This window comes from Balaenoptera borealis (genome assembly GCF_965194805.1).
Source record: "Balaenoptera borealis genome assembly, chromosome: 12".
NCBI lineage: Eukaryota > Metazoa > Chordata > Mammalia > Artiodactyla > Balaenopteridae > Balaenoptera > Balaenoptera borealis.
In genome coordinates, this window is record NC_138869.1 from 66,037,886 (window position 1) to 66,065,846 (window position 27,961).

The window sequence follows — 27,961 nt, forward strand, 5'->3', positions numbered from 1 at the left end:
ATTTGTTTTGAAGCATTTGGAAATTTTTTCAAAGAAGTATGAGTTCCTCTCATTATTTGATGAGATTAATATTTGTATCCCTTAAGAAAAGATAGATGAAATGAAGGATTACCTTTTATCATAAAATTAGGGTACCCGAAAGCCAGTGGTTAATGTGGGCCAATTTCACTTCTGTTTTTTGGATATTTTATCATAGTTTGGGTAATAAAGCCATGAAATATGCTTTAGTTTGGTTTTTCTAGAATTGGTAAAATTTGGATGCTAGTATGAACATCTTCTCTGGTCCAGAGAATATCACCCTCTTATGTGGCTGAATGAGTGTGTGTCTCCCCTGGTGGTGCCATTTCTTTGTTTGCTGATTGATGGGACTTTATTTTCAGTCTGGGAGTCACAGTTGCCTTTACCAGTTTCCTCCAAACCAAATAGTTGATGTTTATTTCAATCAGATTTTCAATTCTCTTCTAGCCTTTAAAAATCTAGAGTAATATTCAACAGCTCACAGTGAGCAAAGAGAACAGAACTTAGTTTCCACAGAAGAGAGTTGTTTTTAGTTAATGTGACAGAGTTTGGGACTAATGGTAAAACAAATAAAGCAAAACCAAAACTCCATGAAGCATATTCAGGAGCATGTCTTATCTCTTACAATTTTAACCTAAATATTGTTGATACATCATCATTATATATTTCACACTTTAAGTCTTTCTTATTTAAGACTTTTAAAAAAAGGAAATATTCTCTATGACATGATAGGGAGTAGAAAAATTGAGTTAAGATAACTTATGGACTATTCCTTGTTCTGAAAACAGCTCAAGAATTTATGTCTAAGAAAATAATATTCCACATACATAAAGTAAAAATCATAAACTTGCATATCTAACTACAAGGGTGTTCACCCCAATATTGTTTATAAAAATAAAAACTGTGAAAGTAAATGTTTAACAATAGAAATTTTATTAAATATGGTAAATCAATATAGTTGAATACTATTCTGTAATTTAAAATTTAAAAAATCATATAATGGCATATAAAGAACTCACAATATTAATATATTTTGAAGTAAACGATAAAAAATTATGCATACATAGCACATTTTAGTATCTAAGTTGTGTATGTGTTTGTGAGAGGTAGAGGGAAAAATATATAACCAAATAAAAATAGTGGGTAATGAGATTTTTAATAATTTTATTACTTCTCTTTACTTACCAGTTTTGTAACAATAAAATAAGTTTTTTTAAAGGAGGATTATGAGAAAAAGCAATTTCAAGGAGGACGGGAAAGTATTAGTAAATACAAAGAGAGATACGTGTGTTTATTATTTTCACTGCTTTATTATTTATTGTTGACATTATAAATATAATAAAAATACCAAATGTTTATAAAATTTAAAAATATGATATGATCTCAGAATTTCTTAACTAGCAAAGATAGGAAAAAAATATAAGAAGTTTTATTGGGACTTCAGTGAACTTTACTGTTCTTTACTATTTCTATAGTAATAACTCTAACAAAATTTTTAACTATCAGTTTTAAATTTGAGATGTATATAGAGATAAAAACAGTGGGGTTTTTCACAAGCAGTAAGCCTGTGATCTTCATGTGAATTCTGTGTTACTTAGGGAGAACCCGGAGCAGTGGGTCCGCCAGGAGAACCAGGATACCTGGGTTTACCTGGAATTCAAGGGAAAAAGGTATGATATTTAGGACATATAATTCAATGTTAATCAGCTATTACCATGTAAGTTTTCTTTTTGTGCACATAGCATAGAAGGGCCAATTATGCATTCAATGATGAGCTGACCTATGTATTTGGTGTACATATAATGTGTTCGACCTCATGCTAAGAGCTGTGGCACCTTTCATGTCCCCACATAGGTACTGTCTCCTAGATGAGGACCTTCGAAGAGACAGATCAAAACATATAAATGTACAATTAAATAATATCTTGTAAATTCAGATTGTTCTGTGGTCAATCCAGATGTGCCAAGAACTTTTTAGGGAAAGTATTCCATGTGAGGCACTCTTACCAAAATATGAATATCACTCTTACCAAAACTGAGGCAAAAGTCTGAGACAATAAAAATTACAGCCAGAATGCTTGACCATGGCATTCCTATCTGTGAAACAATTATATTACATAATAGTTCACTTAAAATTAATTTAAGGAGTTTAAAGTACAAAGCATATATATTCATATAAAATGTTTTGGTGAGATAAAACAGCATCACTTTGGGTTCTCTCTCTCCTGTTAAGTAAAGGAACTCTGAGCTGTATCTGTACAAATATTATTGTTGGCTTGAAGGCTTTGAGCAAGAACTGACTGCCCACCTGTCAGAGAAGTCCATGCCCCTGCAGATATATACAGTTCAGGTTAAAAGTGGTTGTGTTTGCTTTTGTTCTGCAAAGGATACAAACTGTTATGTCTCCGTCTTTGTATCCCTTGCTCTTTCAGTTTTTCTACCATTTCATTTTTTCTATCCCTCATGTATTATCTGCTTAGCCCCTAGATTACTGTACCTAGTGTGATCCCTTTTGTTCTGATGAGTGGCAGGCAGTACTTGCTGACACAGGAATGACCCTCACAGTAGCAATTAAGTGTTAGACCATCAGTGAATATTAAGTAAATCTACTGTGAATATGTTTGGATTTAGAGAATTTCCTTGTTCAGAAACCTGCCAGTTAAAAGAAAATCTGTATTTTATTCGCCGTAAACACAAAACTCTACTCTTTGTGTTTGGATAGCATGGTAGAAAGGAAATTTGGAAAGAGCGTCCAAGTTCAACCTTGGGCAAATGCTTACCTTTCCTGATCTGTGGGTACATTATAAGAACAAAGACACTGAACTAGTTGGTTTCAAACATCTCTTCTAGCTGAGAAATTCCAGGAAACAATATTAGGGAATATGCATTTCCCCCCAAAAGTTAATTTTTGAAGCATATGCTTTCTAAAATATTTTTTCAACATTGTTTTATTTCGTTTTTTCCTATAAATTTGTGGCCATTATTAGCTTAATAGTAGAAGACTTTTCAGTTTGATTTCATAAAACAAGATTTGTCAAAATAAGTCCTCTCTTTGTTTAACTTCAGATTGTGATCAATATAGAAAAGTTTTCTTCTTCCTTATAAAATAGAAATTGTAGTAAATTTTCTTTTGAATGTAAGAGCACAAGAAAGTATTCATTTAGAACATCATCTTGACATAATGTGTTTTTACTCTCTTCTCAAATATCATGTTGGAGTCAACTTCTGTTTATAAGGCACTTGTCAAATTTGCATGAGACCATATATTTTTCTTGGCTGAAGAACAGCATGTTTATTTGAAAGGATACAAAATGTATGACATTATGATACATATTAAATGGCCTTTTTGCAGGGGGACAAAGGGAATCAAGGCGAAAAGGGCATTCAGGTATGTTACTGGCTTTTTTATTTTTTTTAGCTTGGCAAAAAACTCAGGGCTTCATTCTTTTTAATTTTTCCATGGCTTTTCCAGCTCCTTCCTGTTTTACCGTCAATATCTGTTAAATCCCAGCTTTCTCATTTTACTAAACTTCTCAAAACACATCAAATCTAACTTTTTCTTCACTACATCACTATTGTAGGAAACTTGGGAACCAAGCAATTCAACAAAATAATATACGGATTTTATCACATGCTTGTAATATCTATTTATTTATATATTTTATGGTGTGTTGGTTTCCACAAATGATTTGACATGGCTTATGGCATAAATAAATTTGATAAGAAACTGTTAACACCATATATAAAACATATTCAAACTAATAAACAGAAGGAGAATTATACCAGAAAATTAGATCAGGCTGAGGAAATCTAGGGTGATTTAGAAGGACGTTTGGTTTTGGGTGTCTTAGCAACAAAGGCAAAGGGGAGAAACATGCTACAGCTTTGGGAGATGAGGACAGTTTCACCTCAGTCCGAGTGGCCCTCAGACGGTTTTTTCATTAATTGAACCCTGACCCATGAGTAGGACACCACTGGCTGAATCATTGACACACGGAGCAGGAATAAATTATATCTGTTGGTCTTTCAGTCTTTTAAGTTCTAGAAATGTAAGACTTTTCCAACCATCAATTACAAATCAAGTGTCCAGACAGTACTTTAATGATGTTTTTAAGATTACAAAGCTCAGCTATAGGGACTTCCCTGATGGTCCAGTGGTTAAGAATCTGTGCTCCCAATGCAGGGAGCACAGGTTTCATCCCTGGTCAGGAACTAAGATCCCCACATGCTGTGCGGTGTGGCCAAAAAAAAAAAAGTTCAGCTATAGTGGCTGAGTCTTGCTACGTAAAACACTTTGCAAAATTCGCAGAACTTTGAAAGCTCTAGAATATCTGGTGGCATAAAAGGAAATTTCAAATTTAGGTAATAATAGCATCAAAATCTGCTAAGGTCACAGTCTGAACACTGTTTCAGACAATGAAACTTGAACTAAGCCCCTTGCCCCCATCCCACTGCCCTGGCCATTTCTTGTCATGGGTCCTGGGTGACTGTAATATCCTTCTAACTGGTCTCCTTGAGTCCAGTCTACCCCTTCCCCCCACACTTTTACCAGCATCAATAACTAAGTTACACAACTTCTTAGAAGTCCTTCAGTGGTGCTCCACACACATTTCAAGATAAAGTCTGGCCCATAACATGCCTCCTTGTTGGACTGAATCTTCTTCTTTAGTCTTATCTCTTTGCCAGTCTACCCACTATTATCCACTCCTGCCCTGCTGCTTTAGCAGGAAGAAATTACACACCTCTGTCCTGTGTCTGCTCTCCCTGCCACACCCCCCCTATCTTCTCCAGTTGGGTACCACTTACACATCCCTGAGGGCTGCACTCAAGGTGCAGTCATTTTTCCTACCCTCTTTATCAGATGCCCCACCCTATGTCCCAGTAGTATCCATTCCAGATATATAATTATACACTGTATCCTTATCAGACAGTATTTTCATCATTCTTTTTTAAAATAGAATTCCAATAGAATTTAGCTGTATATATTTTTATTGATATAATTAACATATAACATTGTATAAGTTTAAGGTATACAGGGCACAATGTTAATATATAATAATGTATAAGTTTAAGGTGTACAAGGTGTAAGTTTAAGGTGTACGAGTTTAAGGTGTACAAGTTTAAGGTGATATAATTAACATATACCATTGTGTAAGTTTAAGGTGTACAAGGTGCAATTTATATATTGCAATATGATTACTACTGTATGGTTAGATAACACCTTTATCATATCATGTTAGTTTGTTTTTGTGTTGAGAACAGTTAAGATTTAGTATCTTAGCCACTTTGAAGTTTAGAATTTAACTGCTTATTAAAGAGATTAATTGCTTAGCTTTTGCACCACACAGTAAGCAACTTGAAGGCAACATGGGGACACTGCAACAGTGTCCCTACAGCAAATAGGGCCCCTGGGAATTCACTGATGTAAGTAAGTAAATGAAAAAACCTCTATGCAGGAGTGATTTACAATTTCAGTTACTAGATTTTTAATTGATTATATATCTAGGTGTATGTTTTGCTAGAAACTGCTAATTATCCTGTTCAACATAGGGATGAAATAGTAGAGTTTCAGGGTCTGGCCCAATGTCTTATACAAGGAGGATGTCCCAAAATATTAATTGAATGGACAAATGTGTTTATATCTTTATTAATTTTTTCTCTATTTGTCCTAATTTAAAGATCTTCATTCAAAATGTATTTTACAGTATATTTTTAATTTAAAAATGTCCTTCAAGTGATCTTCTTGCCCTCACATGTGTATAATCAACACTGAACATAAATAATGTCATTGAAATTAAGAAAATGACCACAGCCACTGGATTTTTAAATGATTTTCATGCTGTGAACATGGACTCAGCAGAACATCCTCAACTGTCTAACATTATTTACATGTTCCCCAAAGTCAGTAGTTTGTTCCTTGTCTTTATCCATTTTAACTGTAAGGTTAGGTTGACGTTCCTCTTACTTCTTTTTTTCTTCTCTTACATCATTTTACATATTTGCATCACTGCTCTTGTGACCTTTCTTCTAGACGACAGCACAGTACATAGTTTGTGTTGTATATGTGATTGCATCATATGTGTGCAAACTAATGAATAACGTTTATCCAATTTTAAAGGGTCAAAAGGGAGAGAATGGAAGACCAGGGATTCCAGGGCCACAGGTATTTTTTTTTATGGAAAATGAAATAATGAATCACATAACGAACAATACTGAGAGAAGGTTACTTGCAAATAATAATAGGTGGGGAGAAGGGGAGATGTAGCCTGCATTCTAAGTGCCCAAGGATGAGAATTCTAGTGGTGATGGTGATCACAACTTTACTCTTTTGATTTATATTTTCATTTTCCCATGATGATACTCTCAGTGGCTGTGAAACTTGATTTTCAATGCTTTTCTTCTGACCAAATAAATGACTAAAGGTAGACAGTTCCACCCATTTCTTGGAGTAGTATTGGCCCAAGGCAGCCATACATGGCAGCATCTCTGTACCTACTGTTGAGTTTTGATTTTCTTCTTGAAATGTGAGTAGTTGAGGCCATACATAGTGAAGGAATGTCCTTGTTTCCCTCTAGTTTGTTCAAAGATATAATTTACTACACTAGAGATGAATTAAAATGCCATCTTGAGGAACGGTGTTGTGCAATAGATACATAATAAGATTGCCTTGCTTCTTCCTTGACTAAACTCTCCTCATGAAGCCATGTTTCAGTGAGATTGCCAAGTGGCATGTAGGTTCAGCCAGAGCCAAATTGGACAAATAAAAGCATCCAACTGATTAGGGAGTGTGGGTGGGAGAAAGATTCAGTGATTACACTGACTCTGGAGGTAGGGGGATAAAACTGTGAGGTGATGTCTCCAAGGACAGGGGTCTCTGGGTCCCTCACTTGGAGGAATGGGGGAGACCATTGGTGGCGGGGGGGAGTCTTTGAAAGCACATGGCCCCAAGGTTGTCTAAGATGGAGGGTGAGTGTTACATGTCAAGAAGTTGAGAACTTAGCAGTGAACTTCAGAGCAAGAGTCACTGAAAGGAGAAATGGACAGAGTTTGCCTGTGCACAGTTATGTGCAATACAAAAGGTCTTCATTTTCCTGTCCCTTCACTCCGCTCACACCACTGGATGACAACCAGCTCTGTCCCTATTCCCCTCTGACCTGCTCTGTTTCCCTGAGTTAATCACACAGCATCTTTAAACAGCTCTACTCGTCGGAGGACCCTCACCCCTTCATCCATCACCCTCCACAACCTAGGCCTTTTACCCCAAATTGTTATTCACAGTAACTCTCTGATAGAAGGAGATTCTCTTTGGATTTTGAGTTCACAACTTGGCTAGCTCACTGGTTGACAGATGTCACTCTCTGCAAGTTTCCCCTAACTTGTTTTTTTTAATCTCACTTCTCAAGGAAAAGAGGAAGTCTGCTCCCCCAAGGCAGGATTTGGGTTCCCTAGAAAGCTTCTGTCCTGGGTGTATTGGAAGCTGCGTTTTCCACCACCAGGAACTGAGTCTACAGGGAGAATGGCGGGGGGCGAGGTGGGGGAGAGCAGGACAGCCATTGCCTCTCAGCAGCTGAATAGTTGTCCCAATCTCTCAAAGTAAACAAAGTCCTAGTTAGCTGTCATCCTAGCAAGGGCTGCACGTGTGTGATTTTTCTGGCGTTCACGTTGTGAATGGGGTCCAAGCGAATGTTTCCCTCATGAAATCATCTTAGTGGATTCTCCGATGACAGCTGTTTTCAGTTTTAGCTCTCATTTGGTTCTAGTCCAGAGAGCTTACTATTTTATCTTTCCTCTTACTCTGGCTCCATTTGTAATATTCTGTCTGGTAGAAATCCCTGCATTTCTTCAGAAACTTCCATATTTAAAGAATGGCCTTACAGAGAGTGTTTTACTTGCTGATCGATTTTTTTTTTATACATCTTTATTGGAGTATAATTGCTTTACAATGGTGTGTTAGTTTCTGCTTTATAACAAAGTGAATCAGCTATATCCCTATATCTCCTCCCTCTTGTTTCCCCCTCCCACCCTCCCTATCCCACCCCTCTAGGTGGTCACAAAGCACAGAGCTGATCTCCCTGTGCTATGCGGCTACTTCCCACTAGCTATCTATTTTACATTTGGTAGTGTATATATGTCCATGCCACTCTCTCACTTCATCCCAGCTTACCCTTTCCCCTCCCTGTGTCCTCAAGTCCATTCTCTACGTCTGCATCTTTATTCCTGTCCTGCTTCTAGGTTCTTCAGAACCATTTTTTTTTTTTTTTTTAGATTCCATATATATGTGTTAGCATACGGTATTTGTTTTTCTCTTTCTGACTTACTTCACTCTGTATGACAGACTCTAGGTCCATCCACCTCACTACAAATATAGCAAAGGGAGGAACACTCCCAAACTCACTCTACGAGGCCACCATCACGGTGATACCAAAACCAGATAAAGATGTTACAAAGAAAGAAAACTACAGGCCAATATCACCGATGAACATAGATCCAAACTGAAAATTAAAGTTTGATTAAATGTGTGGTAAAGGGTGCATGCCACATTGCTAGTACTGTAGCTTGCACATTTATTTATTTATTTATTTTTTCCCTATTAATTTTCAAAGGGAATTCAAGGCCATCATGGTACAAAAGGAGAGGTATGTTTCTTCATGTATTATGCTGTCTGTTCAGTCCTCATGGCTTGATTTTTAATACTGTATAAATCTAGCTATTGACATCACAAACAGAAAATATCTTTCATGTTCTTTAGTAGTTCCTAAATAGAGATTTTCAGAATATGTAGATTCACTGAATTAGGTATGAAATGTTACATATTTGCCAGTAATATTGATTCTTCTTCTAAATTAGGAGCTAAGTTTTTCTGCATGTTTTTCAATGAAGAATATTGTGTATTTCTACATCTGTCTCTCTAGGATTTAAACTCCTTGGGGACAGGACTGTGTCACATTCATCATTGTATCTCTGGCACTATGCATATTGCTTAATCAATATATGTACTAGGTAGTAGTTATTTGTAGGGTTGGATGGATGGATAAATGACAGTTTAATATAATATGAAATTTCCTTCCTGATCAATTACAGAGTTTCCCAACAGTTTCCTATATAACTTAGATATATGTTTGTATATTTTCATATCCATATCCTTAAGACTTTTATGATGCATTAATACCTCCTGAAATATTTAAATAGAACTTTTGAAGATTTCTTTTGTTTTTAGAGAGGTGAAAAGGGAGAGCCTGGTGCCAGAGGTGCCACTGGACCCAAAGGAGAGTCTGGAGTGGATGGTCTGATGGGGCCTACGGGTCCCCAGGGGCAACCCGGGGAAGCAGGTCCTCAGGGACCCCCAGGACTGGATGGGAAGCCCGTATGTATTCTGCTTCTTTCACAGTTTTCATATTTCTGTTGCTTTTTACTTGGTATGTCAATGTTATAACCCTTAATAATTTGATGCAGGGGAGAGAATTTTCAGAACAGTTTATTCGACAAGTTTGCACTGATGTATTAAGAGGTAAGTCTCCAACATAGAGATTTTAATAACTTTCAAATTTCAAAAGTAATACAAATTCTTTGTAGAAATTATAAAAGATATAAGTAAGATGAAGAAAATAACGGACATTTATCAACCTCTGGTTTTTTTTTCCAGATAAGTATTTTTATAAAGGTAAAATGTTATATGTACCCTTTGTAATCTTTTTAATAAAGCAATTTATCATTATTTTACCATTGATTAAATTTTCTTCCCTGACATAATTCTGGTAATTTTATTCATAATGTGAGGTCTATAATTTAATTTACCAGTTTCTATTAGAGGGGCACTTCCTTTTTTTCCCTTACTTGAAGTAATTGCCACAATAAAAGTATTGCATAGAGCAATGGATATTTCCATAGTTAAATTTCTAGAAATGAAATTATTGGCCAAGAGATATGCATCTATAAATTTAGAAAAAATATGAGTGATATTATTAATGCTCATTCACCATTTAAACATAAAGGATGGGGTTTCTTTGCTTTTAAGCCCAGCTACCTGTCTTACTTCAAAGTGGAAGAATTCAGAGTTGTGATCACTGCCAGTCCCAGCACGGCTCCCCTGGTATCCCTGGGCCACCTGGTCCCATGGGCCCAGAAGGTCCCCGAGGATTCCCTGGTTTGCCAGGAAGAGATGGTGTTCCTGGATTAATGGGAGCTCCGGGACGCCCAGGTGCCAAAGGATTAAAAGGTACTTAGTTTGTATGTGTAAGCAAATAAACAACAGAAAAGGGTATTTTTTGTATTCACATCCTAAACTTATTTAACAGGCAAGAGTTCCTGTTTGTTTTCTTGAAGACAAAAAATTTTTCTATCCCTAAGTCTTTAAATAATTTGTCAGCTGAGTTAAAGAACAGTCATTCTATTTCATGAAAGAATATCCTAAAGTCAAGAGAGAGGTCAATGTTATGAAGCATGTGAACCTGTAAATCAGAAAATGTTGACAATGCACTTAGAAATTTTGCTTGAGTCTAATTAAGTCTTTAAATAGAACATGACAGACACCATTTCCTTTATTTTGACTTTGGTAACTTCTGTAACCATATTCAAAATTGTTTTCTATAAATTTCTATAAGAAAAATGATGCTTTGCAACCAAACTTCCTAATAGCCCACAACTTACTGCTCTTTGTTTTTGAATATTTATGTGAAATGTTGGTTGATAATTCTTTCCTTTTAATTTAATATTATAGGAACAATTTAGATGTTTCATCAAAGTAATAAAAGAACAACTATGAGTAACAAAAAGAGCTAATAATTCCAAACCATTTTCCTTTCTTAATATTTAATCTTCATTAAGTTTTTCTAGACCACTGATCATTTTATAAATTTTTGCTTCAAAAATTCTGTGTCCTGTTAATAATAATAAATAGGTGGCAGGCTAATTTTTAAAGATTTATTTTTCTTTTAATGTATGTATTAACAGCTTTGAAAGAAACAATCTAGGAGGAAGTGATTTTATGGGAAAAGTAAGCTTACTCCCCTCTCTTACACTCTGCAGGCCTACCAGGACGAAATGGGGCAAAGGGGAGCCAAGGGTTTGGGTACCCTGGAGCACAAGGTCCTCCTGGTCCCCCAGGTATGAACTGATGATGCTCATAAGTGTTGCTGCACATTTTGCGTTAAGAAAATCATCATAAATCTCTGTCCAAAGATTTGAAACCAAGACTTTCGTTTCCTTTTTTGAGTGATTCACATTCAACACATTGAGTTCTAACTACTAGAAGTTTTATCCTATATTATATTCATTAATCATTCAGGATTCTCTCTCACTTATCATTTAGACTCCTTAGAATACTACTCCTTAGAATAGTTCTCGGATGGTTCCAGTCGCCCAGGCTTACCTAGTGTATATCACTGTTTAATCTTTATGATTCTCAGGGAAGCAGAATAATGCTGAGATGGACTTGTAAGCCAGCCTCTGCTAGCTGCATTATTTAACTTCTCCATGTGTCAGTTTCCTCATTTGTAAAATAGTGATGAGGTGTCTTTTGCATCATGACATTGGTGGAAGATTAAATGAATTAATACATGTCGTGCTTTCAGAACAGTGCATGAAAAAGTTATGTTTTCAATAAATGTGTACTATCATTATTATTTTAGATGTTATTACTGCTCGAGGCTTTTGGGTGGATCAAATGATTTAATACTTTGTATGTAAAGCATTTTGAACAATACCTACAATTGTAGTTTAGTGCTGAATAAATGTTTATTAGTAGTAGTAGCAGGAAGTATTAGTGGTAGAAAGTGCCCCAGTCCACTCTGCTCCATCCCCAAACCTAAATATTTTGTTTTTGTTATTTTGGGTCATCAACTTTAAAAGACCAATATCTTGAGTTAGTTTTTCTTTTTTTGAACATGCTCATTGAACTAAGTTATGGTTCACAAATTAGTGTTATAATACCTCTGTGTATTGATTACTAGTATACTATGGTAATGACAATGTATTTCATTGTGGAAACTAAAAAATATATATATATGTATATAGTGGAAATAGTCATTTTGACTACAAATATGGCACAAAAGTGAGTTTATTAGAGTTTTAACTTACTGATATATTACCTACTAATTTATAATAATATTGGCAAAAGATAAGCTGAGAGGAAGAAATAGTTTGGACAATCCACAAATTGAAATATTAGAATGTTAGCTCTGTGTCTTCAGCAGCAGCATGATTGCATATTAACATAGCTTGGCCTAGTTTTACAAAAATTACTTTTGGATAGTTCTTTTCAAAATGGAAGGTGTATAGAATTAGCAAGAGGATACCTCCTCTTTTCACATTAGTGCAAATATGTAAAATTTTCAAGGGAGTCTTTTTACCAGTTTACATGTTTTGCAGATTCAGCTGTGTCAGCAACAAAACCAAACTCCTCTGTTCATATATTGTTAATGTCTCATCCTAGGTCCAGAGGGTCCCCCTGGAATAAGCAAAGAAGGTCCTCCAGGAGACCCAGGTCTCCCCGGCAAAGACGGAGACCACGGAAAACCTGGAATCCAAGGGCAGCCAGGACCCCCGGGCATCTGTGATCCATCACTGTGTTTTAGTGTCATTGTCAGAAGAGATCCCTTTAGAAAAGGACCAAACTATTAGTGTCTGATGCCTCATTCAACAGCCTAGGCATGGTGCTCTTCTTTTGTGGTCTTTGCATCTCAGGAAGATAACAACAATAATCCCTTGAAAAGAAACTCATGTACCTCGGTGTTTTTATTATTGTTTTTTTCCTTAAGGAAAAATATAGAAAAGGTCACATATACTGATTTTAAAGGCTCCTCAGTTCTTCAGAGCCTTTAGATTAGTAGCATTAACTAAATCTCAAGGGTTTCTTGTAAGTCCATTCATTTTAATCAAAGTCAAATATAAAAAACCACCATTGCCTGTCAGCCAGTCAATTTCAGTCACTGTGAAAAATTTCACATTCAGCCTCCATGCAGCAGAGTATTTGAGTTCAACTTCCTGTCTGTGTGAATTTCATGTTTCATAGCTCATAGCTCACACTTCTACATCAGTCCACACGTGCATCTGGACATGGGAGATGAGATCAGGGCTGATACACAGTTTGGGAACAGACCGTATTGCCATATCAGCACTTACTCCAGTATCTGTGCTTACCAGATAGGGGTGATGGACTGTTGGTTGTTCAGTGTTTTGAATATCACCTCTGAACATTCTGGAAAAAAAGTTTCACTGGACCTGGTCGATATGTTCAAAGGAATTGTAAGTTCAGAAATACCAAAAAGACTTTCTTCTTCATACTTGCTTAGTAATTGGAATGTTTGTTGCATGCCTTCATTTTCCATTTCAGTTATTACATGTGTACATTCATATATGTTAACTTTTATTGTAGCAAAGCTAGTGGGAATCAATGCTCTAGTTGACAGGAAAGTAACTCCACAAATCCTAGGATGTCTTGATATTTTTAGCAGACTTTAAAATATTATAAACAGTCTTTGTGTACTGTACTTAATGCTTTTGTAAGGAACATAATTTGAGATATTCCATCCTTTATCGTGCTCTAAATTTTGTTACTTTGCTTATTATTCAAAGTACAATAAAGTTTTGTACAGGCCTGAATGCAGTGTCTTTTTTTTATACTTAATTTTCACTGATTCTTGAGTATATTATCCATTTGACATGGTCATTTATTCAATGGGTAAAATTTATTAAATTATTTACCCTATTTTTAAATCACTGATTCATACATAATAAGAACTTAGAAATTGGGTTGTGTGCTACTCACCTGGATGGGTACAGCGTCTGCTTCCTGGCCCAGGAATGGCTGGTAATCAGAGTTTAGCCTAACTGATGACGTGTCCTTCTGTGACTTTGATGAGAACCTTGGAGGTGACTGAAGCCCATACATTCAGCAGCTGAATTAGCTTAAGGCTTGTTTTGATGTTCTGTCTCCAGCAAAGCCCCAGATATCTGTTAGACCTGACCAACCTACTCCCCCTGATAGTTACAGCATTTCCTGGTAGACCTGGTGAAGGGGCAGAATAGGAACTTCCTTCTGCCCCTTGTTCATTCGACCAGCTTTGAGCACATGTGATGCCAAAAACTTGGTCTCTATGCACCAGTGCCAAATCGAATCTCAGAGACAGAGTTTTGGGTGAAGTAGAAAAAAATAGCTTTATTGCTTTGCCAGGCAAAAGGGGACACAACAGGCTCATGCCCTGAAAAACTATGTGTCCCAACTTGGGAGGATTTAGTGAGGAGTTTTATAGCAATGACTCAAAGATGGGGTTGCTGAGAAGATTAGGGTGTGTGCAGGGCCTACACTCCTTTAATCTGGCCTCTTGATGAGCTTCTCTGGTTCCTTTAATCTGGCCTCAGGGGGTCTTCTCTGGAATGAAGAATGCTGACATATCCCATTTATTGGGAGTTTTAGTTCTGTAAAGAGCTCAAAGACATTGTTATGTGTATCTCTTAAGGTGGAACTTGGACCCTGCCCCAAGGCTGCACTATCGGTTTCTTGACTGCTCCTCCCTTGTCTCTGCATCCCCCTCCCTTCCCTGATTAGCAACTGTTTGAACCTGCCCTTTGGAACTCAGGGAAGGTCATGGAGGCTGGAGTCTATTCCCTACAAACAAGAGATGGGGAACAGAAAGGCTTCCATGCCCAGGAACCCCACAGGGTCCTGCTCTGTTTCACATGGCCATGTAATGCCTGGGACTGGGCCAGGGATACAATGGTGACATAGTCATGTGGTCTGGCCTGAGGACACTCATGTCTAATGAGGCACAGATAGGAAAACAGGTGATTGCTATACATTCTAAGAAAGGAGAAAGTGCTATAGAAATGTATAGGGTGATGCTATGGACTAAATTGTGTTCCTCCCAAATTCATATATTGAAGCCTTAACCCTCATGGGACCCTGTTTGGAGGTAGGGCTTTTAGACTCTGATTAAGGTTAAATAAGGTTGTAAGGATGGCGTACTAATCCTATATGATTGGTGGCTTTATAAAAGGAGGAAGAAGGAAATCCCTTTTTCTCCACATGCACACATATGACAAAAGACCATGTGAGCACACAGTGATAAGGTGATGATTTAAGAGCCAGGAATTATCATACTAAGTGAAGTAAGCCAGACAGAGAAAGACAAAAATGATACAAATGAACTTATTTCAAAAGAGAAATAGATTCACAGACATAGAAAACAAACTTATGGTTACCAAAGTGGAAAGGTGGGAGGAGGGATAAATTAGGAGTTTGGGAGTAACATATACACGTACGACTGTATATAAAATAGATAACAAACAAGGCCGTCCTGTATCGTACAGGGAACTATATTCAATATCCTGTAATAACCTATAATGGAAAAGAATCTGAAAAAGAATAGATTCATATGCATAGCTGAATCACTTTGCTGTACACCTGAAACTAACACAACCTTGCAAATCAACTATACTTCAATTTTTTTAAATTGCATTAAAAAAAGAAAAAGAGCCAGGAAGATCACCCACCCTGATGTTGCACTTCTGGCCTCTAGAACTAAAAGCAAATCCATTTCTCTTGTGTAGGCCACCCCATGTGTGGTGTTTTGTGTGGGAGCCCAAGTCGTAAAACAGATGAGCGTGGGGAAAGCTTCCCTAAAGCAATAGTTATAAACTGAGATTTGAAAGGCCAGGAGGCATTAGCAGTCCTCCAAGTCATGTCAAGGGAATAAAAATGAGCAAAGTCTAGGGGATTAGAAATGGCCTGGAGAACTGAGAACAAAACCTAGTGAAACCGAGTAGGACTCTGTGGGGCTTCTGGGCACGGAAGCCTTTCCGTGTTCCTTGTTTCTTGTTTGTAGGGAACAGCTTCCAGCCTCCACAACCTTCCCTGAGTCCCAAAGGGCAGATTCTAGCAGTTGCTAATCAGGGAAAGGAGGGAGATGCAGAGACAAGGGAAGAGCAGCCAAGAAACCACATGAGGCCAGATTAAAGGAACCAGAGAAGCTCATCAAGATTAGGAGATCACCTGGCCAGATTAAAGGAGTGCAGGGCTTGCACACACCCTAATCTTATCAGCAACCCCACCTTTGAATCACTGTTATAAAACTCCTCACCAAATCCTCCCAGGTTGGGACACATAGTTTTTCAGGGCATGAGCCTGTTGTGTCCCCCTTTGCCTGGAAAAGCAATAAAGCAATTCTTTTCTACTTCACCCAAAACTCTGTCTCCAAGATTCGATTAGCCACCAATGCACAGAGGAATCACTAGGGAATATAAATCGTATTTACTTTCAGTATCTGCTTTTAAAATTGGTACCTCAAGTTGAAATATTTCTGTAATTTATCATGGTATATATGTCCTAACATATTTTTGCCTTGTACAAATTCGAGACTAACTCATAAAACACTGATGTTTAAGAATGAATAGGTGAATGGTTTTGTCCTGCAAATACATTTTGACCATAATGGTGTACCAGCATCTTACATGCAAGGCCTTTTAGCGTAGTTACAAGGGCATGGCTTCCATAGTGAGGTTGCCTGTGTTCAAATTCCCACTGTTTTTTTCCAGTAGGAGCCTTCAGAAAGTGTATTTATCTTTTTGTGCCTAAGTCTCTTCATATATTAAATAAGGAATATTAATAGTACTCACCTAATAGTAAGGATTAGGATTATGAGGATTCAATGAGATAAAACAAAAAAATTAATCCATAGAATAAAGTCTGATCATCTACCAGAGCCACACAGAAAATGTGAGATTAGCAAATTTTGAGATGAAATATTTTAAAAACTTATTCAAAACATTTTATATTTGTACAACTAACACTGATAAAGTTAATTTGATTCATTCCCATTAAGAATGAAACTCTCAGTCTTAAGGGTAACAACAATTCTCAGTAAAGGCTCTCGACCAGATTTTGATTCATCCTGGTCTAAAACGTAAAGTGGGAACAATTTAGGGGGAAAAAAAATCAACAAACCCCTGAGGTTTATAGTCTTTAGTTATTTTATCTGTCTTTTATTCTATTAGCTGTATTTATATCAACTGTATTTTATCCTTGGTTCTTAAAACTTTACCAGGTAATTATTTCATTTCCATCATGAAGAGATTTTCAATTGAGATGGAGCTGCAGATCATTCTTTTTATCCCCAGTAGAGGGCAGCAAAATACATATATACCCACATACACAGAAATAAGCTATGATAACTTCCTCTCATTATATTAATCATATAAACTATCACTGTGTATATTTAGCCTGAGCATTTTCTCGGTTTTGTAAGCATAGTTAGATTTATATCCTTAAAACCTTAATTATTCCAAAGGAGAGAAAAATCACAAGTTTTTTATAAATTGAACACCTAAGCCAGAGTTCATGAAGCCGTTTATATTTTGATACCTTGCCTATCTGCTTTACCTTGGTATTATTTAGTTTATTGACTTAAAGTGCTCTGGCTAGGACCTTTGATTATAGCTTCAGAGTGGTAACTTTATTGTCAGGGAGCGGTTCTGAAGCTCGATCCTGGGATTCCTCAGTTGTAGATCCGGCCCCTTAGCTGCTATTCAGCTGTGTTGTGTCTGAGGCAGGCAGAAAACTGTCCTTATCGTTATACAGAGATTACAGTGAAGAGTCAAACCACACATCCTATGGTCTGGTACAGTACATGGTGTAAGCTGTCAACACAGCAAAGTACCCACTCTGTGGCTGAGACACTGAGAGCCTAATCTTCGAAGGCTCTGAGGCGTGATGGGGAGACAGAGGGAAATTCAAATGAACAGTCTGTCTGTAGTTTACAAAGACCAGGTATAAACCTGTACTTTAGTAAAATGGAGCTGCAAAGGTTTTAACAAAATTTTATCTTTAAAGCTACATAGAGAATATTATTTTGCCCCGCATAACACATTTGAAATAAGGAACGTCACTGTTCCTACTCACTAAATTATGTCTGGGTTCTGCCTTCCCCAAGGTAGGTTTCACAGAGAAATTTTGAGTAAATAGATTTCAAAAAGACAACTTGAAGTAGCTGACTGGAGTGTCATTCTGAATAAGCGAGAATGACAAGCAGCAACAAGGTTTTTCCATCGTGTCCCCAGTTCAGTTGCCATTTCAAAATAATATTAAATCAAATTTGAAAAGTATCTATAGATCTTATACATTGTAATTTAAAGTGAAATTTTGAAATAAATCTTTTGACAAAAGAAAAAAAAAAGTTAAAGAGTGGTCTGTGATATGTGACCTTGGATAAATCTGATAACTTCCCTGAATTTGTTTTTTTAATCTTTAAAACAAAGGGTTTAAGTTACTGTGTTTTTTAACCATGGCTGTACATTAGAATCACCAGGAGAGCTTTAAAAAATTCCCTTGCTGGGGTTCCACCAGATATTCTGGGATCACTGCCTTGCCTTGGAGGCTTCCAACCAGAGAACACAGCTCCATGGGAGTTATAGTCATTCTATATTTTTAGGTTTTGGAAAGCTGGTGTTGAGGGTGGCAAGAGATAAGAGTAGAGATATAGGGAATGGGAAAAGGGTTGGAGAAGGAGAAGGCAGATACCAAAGAATCTTTCAAGATTGTAATGAAGAAATAGCAGGAAGAGGTGTGCATTGCAGATAAATCACCCTGGCTGCAGTGAGAATAGATGAAACCAGACCAGATTGGAAGTGGAAAAGCTAATTAAATACCATTGCAGTGGCCCTGGGGATAAAAGGATAAGACAGAGGCAGAGGGGATAGGGGAAAAGAACATCAACATATTGATGACAAAAACTTGGCCTCTGTGTGCCAGTGCCGAATTGAAATCAAAGAGTTTTGGGTGAAGTAGGAAAGAATAGCTTTATTGATTTGCCAGGCAAAGGGGGACACAACGGTCTGGTGCCCTCAGAAACTGTGTGTCCCAACCTGGGGGGGATTTGGTGAGGAGTTTAATAGCAATGGTTCAAGGGCGGGGTTGCTGATAAGGATCAGGGTGTGTGCAGGGCCTGTATTCCTTAAATCTGGCCTCAGGAGGTCTCCTGATGAGCTGTGGTCCTTGAGGTTATCAAACTGTGACCTTCTTTCTGGAATCAAGTAGTTAACATCTTCCATTTGGTGGGGGCTTTAGTTCTGCAGAAGAGCTCAAAGATATTATTATGTGTATCCCTTAAGGTGGAACCAGAACCCTGCTCCAAGGCTGCACTATGGTTTCTTGACTGCTCCTCCCTTGTTTCTGCATCCCCTCCCTTCCCTGATTAGCAACTCTTTGAATCTGTCCTTTGGAACTCAGGGAAGGTCATGGAGGCTGAAGCCTATTCTCTGGGAACACAAAATGGGGGGCACAGAAAAGCTTCTGTGCCCAGGAGCCCCAGAGGGTCCTGCTTGGTTTCAGTATTAGTCCTACTAAAATCATGGAAAACTCCCAGAATCTACCCACCATGTCCTCGGTGACCCCAAGGAGGTGAGGGCTTATGAAACAGGCTTCCTAGGAATAACCTGCCATCACGCAACTGTGAATGTGTAGAACAGAATTCCTGTTTTTCACCCTTGCTACTTTAATGCCAGCAAAACCATTGGTAACACCCCTGTTACCCTAGCCAACTAGGGAACTGCTCTCTTTTACACTAACTAAACAGGCTGCCTGCAGTCCAGATTGTGGCTTCTGTGGTCCCTTGTCAGCAGTGCCAATGGGCAATGCTGCACAGTTCCTGGAAGAGGTGATAACATTTTTTCCTGAATAAATGCATCTGACTTGACTAAGATTGTGTGGAATCAAACCTCATTGTTGTTGATAATTGCCACTATTTCTCCTATTTCATCTATTTACTCATTCAATTCATTCATTAAATAACTCCTTAGAAGTAGAGTACTTACTTTCTTCTGTGCTTCTGGTGAAACTGGTTTTTATTATTTGAGTGAAACTTGCTGTATCTAGATAACAAAAAATGTACTCGAACATATTTTTTTCCATTTTAAATTTTGTGAAAAGCAAAAAACACTGTGATGTCTTTGTTAACATACCCAAATCCCATATTGTTTTAAAGTCAATAGGAAAATGAGGCTTTGAAGAATTTTAAGCATTCAAGCTAATTAAATGCCTTGAAACTAGAGGCATTTGAAAATATTGAACACTAGATAGAAAATTAGTCAGCTTGGGGAAAAGGAGGGGGCGGTGGATAATAGGAAAAAAATACACATGCTGTTAAGGAAAATCATAATTTCCAGTTTCATTTTTTCTGAAGTTTAATGTTGGTGCTTTCTAAGGACGTGACCACATTATCTAATTGTCAGTGGAATAATGTGGCTTTCTTGGCCAAATTCTGAATTCCACAAGACCAACTGCTGATGAAATTAGAAGAGCTTATTGAATTTAGAGATACTGGTCTTTAGGCATGGAAATTTAAAAAAAGTATTTAACCACATAACTTTTTATGCCTAGTATTATCTAATTTCTGTGTTGGAAATTGGCAAAGAAACATTATTTCCCAAATATATGTATTTATATGAAAATCTGCATAAATGCCTATGAAATGAAATTTGTGCATAATATTACTCAGGGGAAAGAAAATTCTGAGGGCAAAAATAATTGCAATGGTTTTGTATTTCTGAGTACACAAAAGATCTTCAAATAAAAATAAACAAATCAAATAACTATTTCACTCTCCCCTCATTTCACAATTTCAAAACTGCCTGAAATTGATCTGTATTCTATTTTTTTTATCTCCTGCCTTTCTCGTTTCTCTCCTTTTCTTCCTAAAGTCTAAAATATAAACTAAAACTTGATTTTGTTTACTGTATGTATTTAATAAATATAATAGGCTAACTTTAAAAACAACTTGATTGAGGGATAATTTACATACAATAAAATACATCTGTTTTTAAGTCTATATTTTGATAGGTTTTGACAAATGTATGTGCCTGTAAAACCATCACCACAGTTAAGCTATAGAACATTTTCATCACCCCCAAAACATTTTCTTGAGCCTTTCTCTAGATAATTTACCCCTCTTCCAGCTGCATTAACCCCTGATCTGCTTTCTGACACTATTGATTGAGAATTTTCTTTTCTAGAGTTCCATATACACGGAATCATACACTACATATTCTTTTGTTTCTGGCTTCTTTCATTAAGCATAACATTTTTGAGATTCATCAATGATGCTATATCTACCAATAGTTTATTCCCTTTTTTGTTGCTGAATGGTATTGCTTTGTATGACTACATTTCAATTATTCATTCACCTGTTTATAGAAAGTTGGGTTATTTCCAGTGTGGGACTCTTCTGAGTCACATTGCTATGAATATTCATTTACAAGTCTGGATGGAGATGCTTTCATTTCTCTTAGGTATTAGGAGAAGAGAGAAAATTGACTGTGAAAGGAAGAAGGGAGAGAGAAACATTTATATGGAAGTATTTTCAAAAGTCAAGTGAAGTACCATCCTGTTTGTGAATTTCAGTAAAGAGCAAGGGAGCTGGCTGAACTCTGAAATGAGGACACTGGGTATCTCTAAAGTTGCTGCAACTTCACAACACTGTATTTCAATTGGTGTGTGGAGAGAATGGTGAAATCCACTTGGATGTGGCCGCGGCTGGAAAGAATGACCTTACTCCAATGTGGAAGGCCATGTTTCCCTCAATGTTTATAGCCACCAAACGCACCATGTACTGAAAACTCAACATTACGAGATTTTCTTTTCAATTCAAAATTAAATGTGCGTGTCTATAGTTTTTGTAAAGAAAAGGAAAGAAAAGGAGTAAGTTAGAAAACACTTGTATTTGTTGAAAACAGCTTGTCAAAAAGACAGTACGTTTGGAAGGAAAATGTTACTGGTATCTTTAGAGAAGTCTTCTTTACAAAGAAAGCTTGCCCCCTATGAAAACAATAGGGTGAGGATTTTAAACTCATTTTAGAGAAGGATACTGAGGCAAAAAATTGTCAACGTCACGAATATAAAGTATCTGGTTAAAAATAGAGAATATACCAACGCTTTGATCTCTTAGTTCTCAGTGCAATGTACTTTCTTTCTTCTTATCTCTGCTGCCTTACTCTGTGCCCATATCAAAATAATCTTTAAAAATCTTGCATAAATCTATATTTAAGGCTGTCTAAGGCAATATCAATAAACATTTTATTAGTTTTAATAGCCTTTGAATAGATGCACATAATGTAGACCTTGGATTTGAACAATAAGAATTTAATACATATCTTTTAATGCATGCAAGTTAATTTCTTGAAATAGTCATGTTTCCCAATTGTGAACTTCATTATACTGTTCTTTCTTAATATGAAGATTAGAGCATATTTGATTATTTTTATTGACATATTTTTCACACTGTAGCACATTTGTATGAACTTTGAAGCTATCCACTCTGGGGATTACAATTATTTTTTCACTTGGATTTTCAAGAATTGAGAATCTTGGTACATCATCTGTAGCTCTGCATTCCAATAAATAGTCTGGATAATCATGATATTGAAGAAAGATCATATTTGGAACTAATTTTTACTTTGGCTTCTGCTTTCCCAGAACATGTACTCACAATTCCTCTGAAATGCATATAATCCCCAGGTTTTTGAAATAAAATTAAAAGATACAATGAATAGAGCTTGAAGCCTAGAATAACTGGTAAAGAAGTAGTCATTGATTACTTTTTCAAACCTTGTTTGGACCTTTATTCAAACATAACTGAAACAAAACGTCTTTGAGACAACTGGTAAATTTGAATACAGACTGGTATTACACAATACTGTTGATGTGTTAAATTTGGTGATGTCCTGGTGTCTTTGATTTTTTTTTAAGTACTTATTTAAAAATGCAAGCTGAAGTATTTATGGATAAATAAAAAAGAATTATAAGAGTTGGTAATTATTGATGTTGGATAACAGATGCATGAGGGAGAGTATTTATACTATTCCTCCTCATTTTGTATATGTTTGAAAATTTCTATAATACAAAGCTTTTTTAAAAAGTAAAAGGCAATGAATGGGGGTGATGGGATGGGTAAGAGGTGTTCCAAGACCAAGTAGGGAGATCAGGGAGGCCTCACTAAGGCGAACTTGAAGCAAAGATTTGAAGAAAGGAGCTGTGTGGATCTCTGGGGAAGGATGTTCCGGGCAGAAGGAGGGGTTAGTGCAGAGCCCTGAGGTGGAGGTGGGCCTGTCATATTCCAGAAACAGGAAGTCCAGTGGCTGAACGGGAGCAGGTAACAGATGAAATAGTGGGAGGTGGCATTGAAGAGTCACCAGGGATGGGTGGGGAGGAGAGGAAATGCATGCAAGATTACATCCGACAAAGAGTGCATATCCAATGCATATAAAGAACATTTCCAAGGCAAGAGGGAAAACAAGGCAGGCAACTCAACACAAAAATGGGCAAAAGATTTGAACAGGCCCTTTACAGAGAGGAAATGGTCAATTAGAATATGCAAAGATGCTCTGCTTCATTAGACATCAGAGAAATGCAAATTAAAACCACAATGCTACATCAGGACACATATGCAGAAAGGTTAAAATTAGAAAGGCAGGCAATACTAGGTATTAGAGAGGAAACAACTCACACACTGGTGTTGGGTGTTTAAATTGGTATAAACTGTGGTATCTATTAAAATTAAAAATATGCATCCTTATAAACTAGCAAATCCATTGCTAGGTATATATACAACAAAAAAGAACAGATGTGCAAACTGAAAGAGCTGGACAAGAATGTTTAGAGCAGTATTATTCTTAATATCTTCAAACTGAGAACCACTCAAATGCCCAGGAACAGTTGAATAGATAAGCAAATTGCATTACAGTCACAAAATGGGCTACTACACAGCATTTAGAATAGCCAAGTAAACAGTATAGCTAAATCTCACAAAAATATTGAGCAAAGGAAACAGACACAAAGGACTTAATGCTGTGTGATTCTATTTGTGTAAAGTTTAAAAATTAATCATCTATTCTGTTAACAGCATGGTAGATACTCTTGGGGAGGATGTGACTGAGAAGGAGGCTGGGGGAAGCTGGGGAGCTGGTATCATTCTATTTCTATTTCTTGATCTGGATGCTGGTTGAATAGGGAGTTCAATGTGTGAACAGCTATCAAGCTGTACTGATGATTTGTGCACCTTTCTGAATCTAGATTATACATCAATAAACAGTTGCAAAAAAAATCATGTAGGAGCATCTTGGTTCTCTCCCTTGAGGTACTGGTGCCATGTCCATGACCCTGCTACCCATGCTGAATAAAAGGGATGTGGGGCATGATGGATTGTACATTTAAAGAAGAAAGTGTAGAAGACTTGCTTTCCCAACTTACAGCTGTAAACTCTATATTTAAAGATACTGAAACGTACATACATAGCGTGTTCTTTGGCCCTTGAAAAGGAGTAATCTATTCCAAGGCAACTGGCAAATCTGTAAATAAAAAATGAAACTATGATGAAAGCTGTCTTTCCTTCAGCTTTATGGATGTCAGTCATGCACCTTCTGCAACAGAACATTCTCATATGGCATCATGATGCCAGTTAAATGTTGGCATCATTTTGACACCAATCCCTCAGAGTTTACAGAGAAAAAAATGGAAAATTTTAAGTATAGATATCATGAGCTCTTTGAGAGCCAAAAATTATTACAGATTTTCAATCTAGAAATGAAAAGGCCACTGAAGCATCCTATAGGTTTTAATTCCCAATAAAGGAGATACTGATATCTACAACCCACATAAACCAAAAAATCTTTGAGATCCTTGATTTTTTAAGAGTAAAGTGTCCTTGAGACCAAAATATGAGAAAACCATTGTGGATTATCCCAGGCTTGAAAGGTCCATTCCCTGTTCCTTTCTAGACCATTGTTATGGAATTCCAAGGCCCTGTTTTAAGGCCGTGGTTGGGCCTACGTGTGTGATCCTTCTAACTGGTTTTTGATGACCTGAGGGACTTTGATTCAAGTCAGCTTTTCTCCTCCTTGGCATGGTGGGTTTCTTGTCTGTTTTATTATTATTAGTTTGTGTTTTTCCTTTACTCTTTTTTTTCTCCTCACTTTATTCTTCTATTCTTAATTAAAAAAATTTTTTTCTTTGTTCTTTTTCTCATTTTTTCCTTTATCTTTTATTTTTATTTTTCTCATTTTTTAAATTTAGTTTGCTAGTACATTGTTTTGACTCCATTATGAAGATGAGTTCATCAGGTGGGCTTTGGAAGTGATTTTCTTTTAAGGTGATTTGGACCAAGTTTTTCACCAGTTTTTTCAAATTTTAAGATGACCCTGGGACACGACTCCAAGGTCAACAGTGAGTCCAACATGCTGCAGTGCCTCTCAGCTACGCTATCTGCTGAAGAGGAGACCCATGTGGGCAGCCCCTGATTTCTCAAGAACATTGGCAAGGGTAACCTCACCGAGGTAACCTCACCAAGGGCAGCTGAGACAGGTGAGTGACCAGCAGGATTTGCCCTGTGGTGTGACCCCACCCTCTCCCTCTGACAACAGCCAAGGCTGGCAGGGGCCTGTTGGGAGCTCCTTCAACAAGTTCAGCTTCAAGTTTAAACCCAGAAATCTATGTATCAGGTTTGCCAGAGGGAACCTGAATGAACCTGAAACCACAGACCAATTAGAGATGCTCCAACCTCACGGGGTGGATGCCAAGAAAATGACTGGGTGGGGGGTGGGGGGAAGAAGGAAGGAAGGAGAAAGGAAGGAAGGAAGGAAGGAAGGAAGGAAGGAAGGAAGGGAGGAAGGGAGGGAGGGAAGGAGGAAGAGCAGAAGGAAAGGAGTTTTCAGAGGCTACCTGTGCTCACTGCACTTTACACGTAATATAAAAATCCCCAGCCCATGGAACCCAACGAGATGACTGGGGAGATGAGCCGGGGCTGCCAGCTCAGCTGAGACAGAAATCCCCGCTGCTGCGCAGGCGTGGTGCAAAGTCCAGAAGATTTCCTGCCACAGAAGACAGATGTGCAAACAGCGTGGGAGGTCTCTCAACCAGGTTCACTTTGAGTATCCGCATCGCCATGGCCTTCAAAAGCATTGCCTCCAAAATAACCAAGAACTTAAGATTTTTAAGGCTGCCAGGAGTTGCCTGCGAGACCAGAAGAGGGGCCAGCTGGCCCTGGCTGCCCTCTGGCCACTCCACCCCTACCTGGGCCAGGTGGCAGAGACTAACCAGGTGTGTTTCCCCTGAGACAAGCCCGCCCCCACAGCTTCCTCCCCACCCCCTTCTCCCTCTTTTTTTGTGTTTGTGCGGGAGGGGAGATGTTTCTTCCAGACAAAATGATTCATCTAGTCATTGACAGAGAAGGGGGTCTCTTATTTCCTCAAAAGAAAGGAGGCACTGGAATAAGAAACATCTCGATAATGTCACAGCATCTCAGCTTCAGCCACTTCACCCTTTGCCCACACAGCTGCTCTCCACTGAAGAGCTTTTGGGGTGGAAGGATGGGATGAAGATCATGTCCATCCTCTGAAGATGAATTCTGAACTTACGTTTTAGATCAAAATGTAAAACCACAGTAGGCAAGGATTTTTGTGTAGTCATTTGTGTATCTGAAAATTTCCAGTGTGCTTTGCTCATGACAAAATCGTCCAATTTTTTCCCCCTCCTCAAAACGCTTTTGGATCTGTGTTAGAGACCACAAAATCTCCTCAGTCTATTTCTGCATCTTGCATGAGAGGCTAGTAAACTCGGAGAAGCCAGGGGGCGGGAGATATTCCATGCTTTTGTGCTCAGATCAAGCCCTTCGTGTCCCTGGTAGAATTTCTAACCCCGCTCACCACTTTTGATAATTGCTACTTGAGGGGAAAGGGTTGCAAAAGAAGGAATTGCTCCCATGAAGTGGAATGATGAGTAGCTACAGCAGGAGAAGTCTTGTCTTTGCTTCTAGTTACATACATTCCCTTCTGCCATGAGAGTTAAGGGCCATCCAAGTACAATGAGATGTCAGAGGAGACAGTTCCTTCCCTGGAAAGGAATTTGTACCAACTTGCTAGCACTTTGCCACTCCTTTCTCTCTTCTCTTTTTAAAAGTAGAGAAAGGAGCCGCTGGGAAGTATGACGCATTTCTACATCTGAAGGCACCTAAGATGATAGAGCTCTGTCACCAGGATGATTTGCTTCTGAACGTGTTTGTAACATCACCTTTCTTACTCAGAACCATGAGCTTTCCATTTCTCTTTTACCAACCTTCCCCAGGTGAGTTTTTGACCCTTGATGTTTGGCTAAATTTTCTGTCCTTATTAAAGTTGCAAGCTTAGTAAACTGCTGTTGCTCAAGGCTTTTTTTTTTTTTTTTTTTAAGATATTTAAAATCCAACATCACTTTTATAAACTGTCATCTTTGTCCCAATTCAACTCCTAAGCTGTACCATGCTTCCCACAAATGACTTTCTGTACCACTGTTCTTTCTGTATCATGATGCTAATAAAATATTTGTTGCCATTGTTAAACGTCTCACTAATCAACAATGGAAAGAGCTGCTTAAAGGGAAACTTGATTTGCACCGAGGTGGGAAATCTTTGGGGTCAAGGTTCTCAGCAGGGAGTTTGTTAAAGGGTCTTGTGTTGTAGAGAAAGCCCAAGACAGAGACTGAAAATGCACAATTGCATTTTCATAATGATTTAGTTGGCATCATCCAGTCAGCAGCTGGTCCTGAAACTTAGAGATGCTCATTCCCTCGTGTGGAATTTAGTTGCAAAAATCTTCAGGCTAAACATCATTTGTAGATCAAGGACCTTCCATTTATATTATTCTTCTCAATGGAATAGGCTAAAGACATCTAAAATGGTGTTCTAACTTCATGTTGGATTTCCTGGAACTTGAGATTACATCGTAGTGTGTGTATACACCTCTTCTGCCCTAGGCTCCAAAATCATCACATTGCCACCAATGTGGGCTAGAGCAAAAAGGGAAGAGAACCAGGAATCAGGGAACTTGAGTGCTCGTACTAATTTTTCAACTTTGTGACTCCAGACAAACCAATTGTAATATGGACCTTCCTTGTGATGATTAAAAGAAAAAAACAAAACTCTACATCAAGG

The 27,961-nt window shown here is 37.7% G+C and overlaps 1 protein-coding gene across 2 annotated transcripts in view; it reads left to right on the forward strand.

Annotated features, from left to right (window-relative positions):
• Positions 1-27,232, forward strand: part of COL21A1 (collagen type XXI alpha 1 chain) — a 203,008-nt gene extending 175,776 nt beyond the window's left edge. For both annotated transcript variants that reach the window (XM_082347146.1, XM_082347145.1), the window contains 9 exons: positions 1,617-1,688; positions 3,370-3,405; positions 6,136-6,180; positions 8,621-8,653; positions 9,235-9,381; positions 9,471-9,525; positions 10,033-10,233; positions 11,043-11,120; positions 12,448-27,232. In XM_082347146.1, the coding sequence (XP_082203272.1) occupies positions 1,617-1,688; positions 3,370-3,405; positions 6,136-6,180; positions 8,621-8,653; positions 9,235-9,381; positions 9,471-9,525; positions 10,033-10,233; positions 11,043-11,120; positions 12,448-12,635 (855 nt within the window). In that variant the 3' untranslated portion in view covers positions 12,636-27,232. The remainder of the gene's footprint in view (positions 1-1,616; positions 1,689-3,369; positions 3,406-6,135; positions 6,181-8,620; positions 8,654-9,234; positions 9,382-9,470; positions 9,526-10,032; positions 10,234-11,042; positions 11,121-12,447) is intronic.
• Positions 27,233-27,961: the final 729 nt, after the last annotated feature.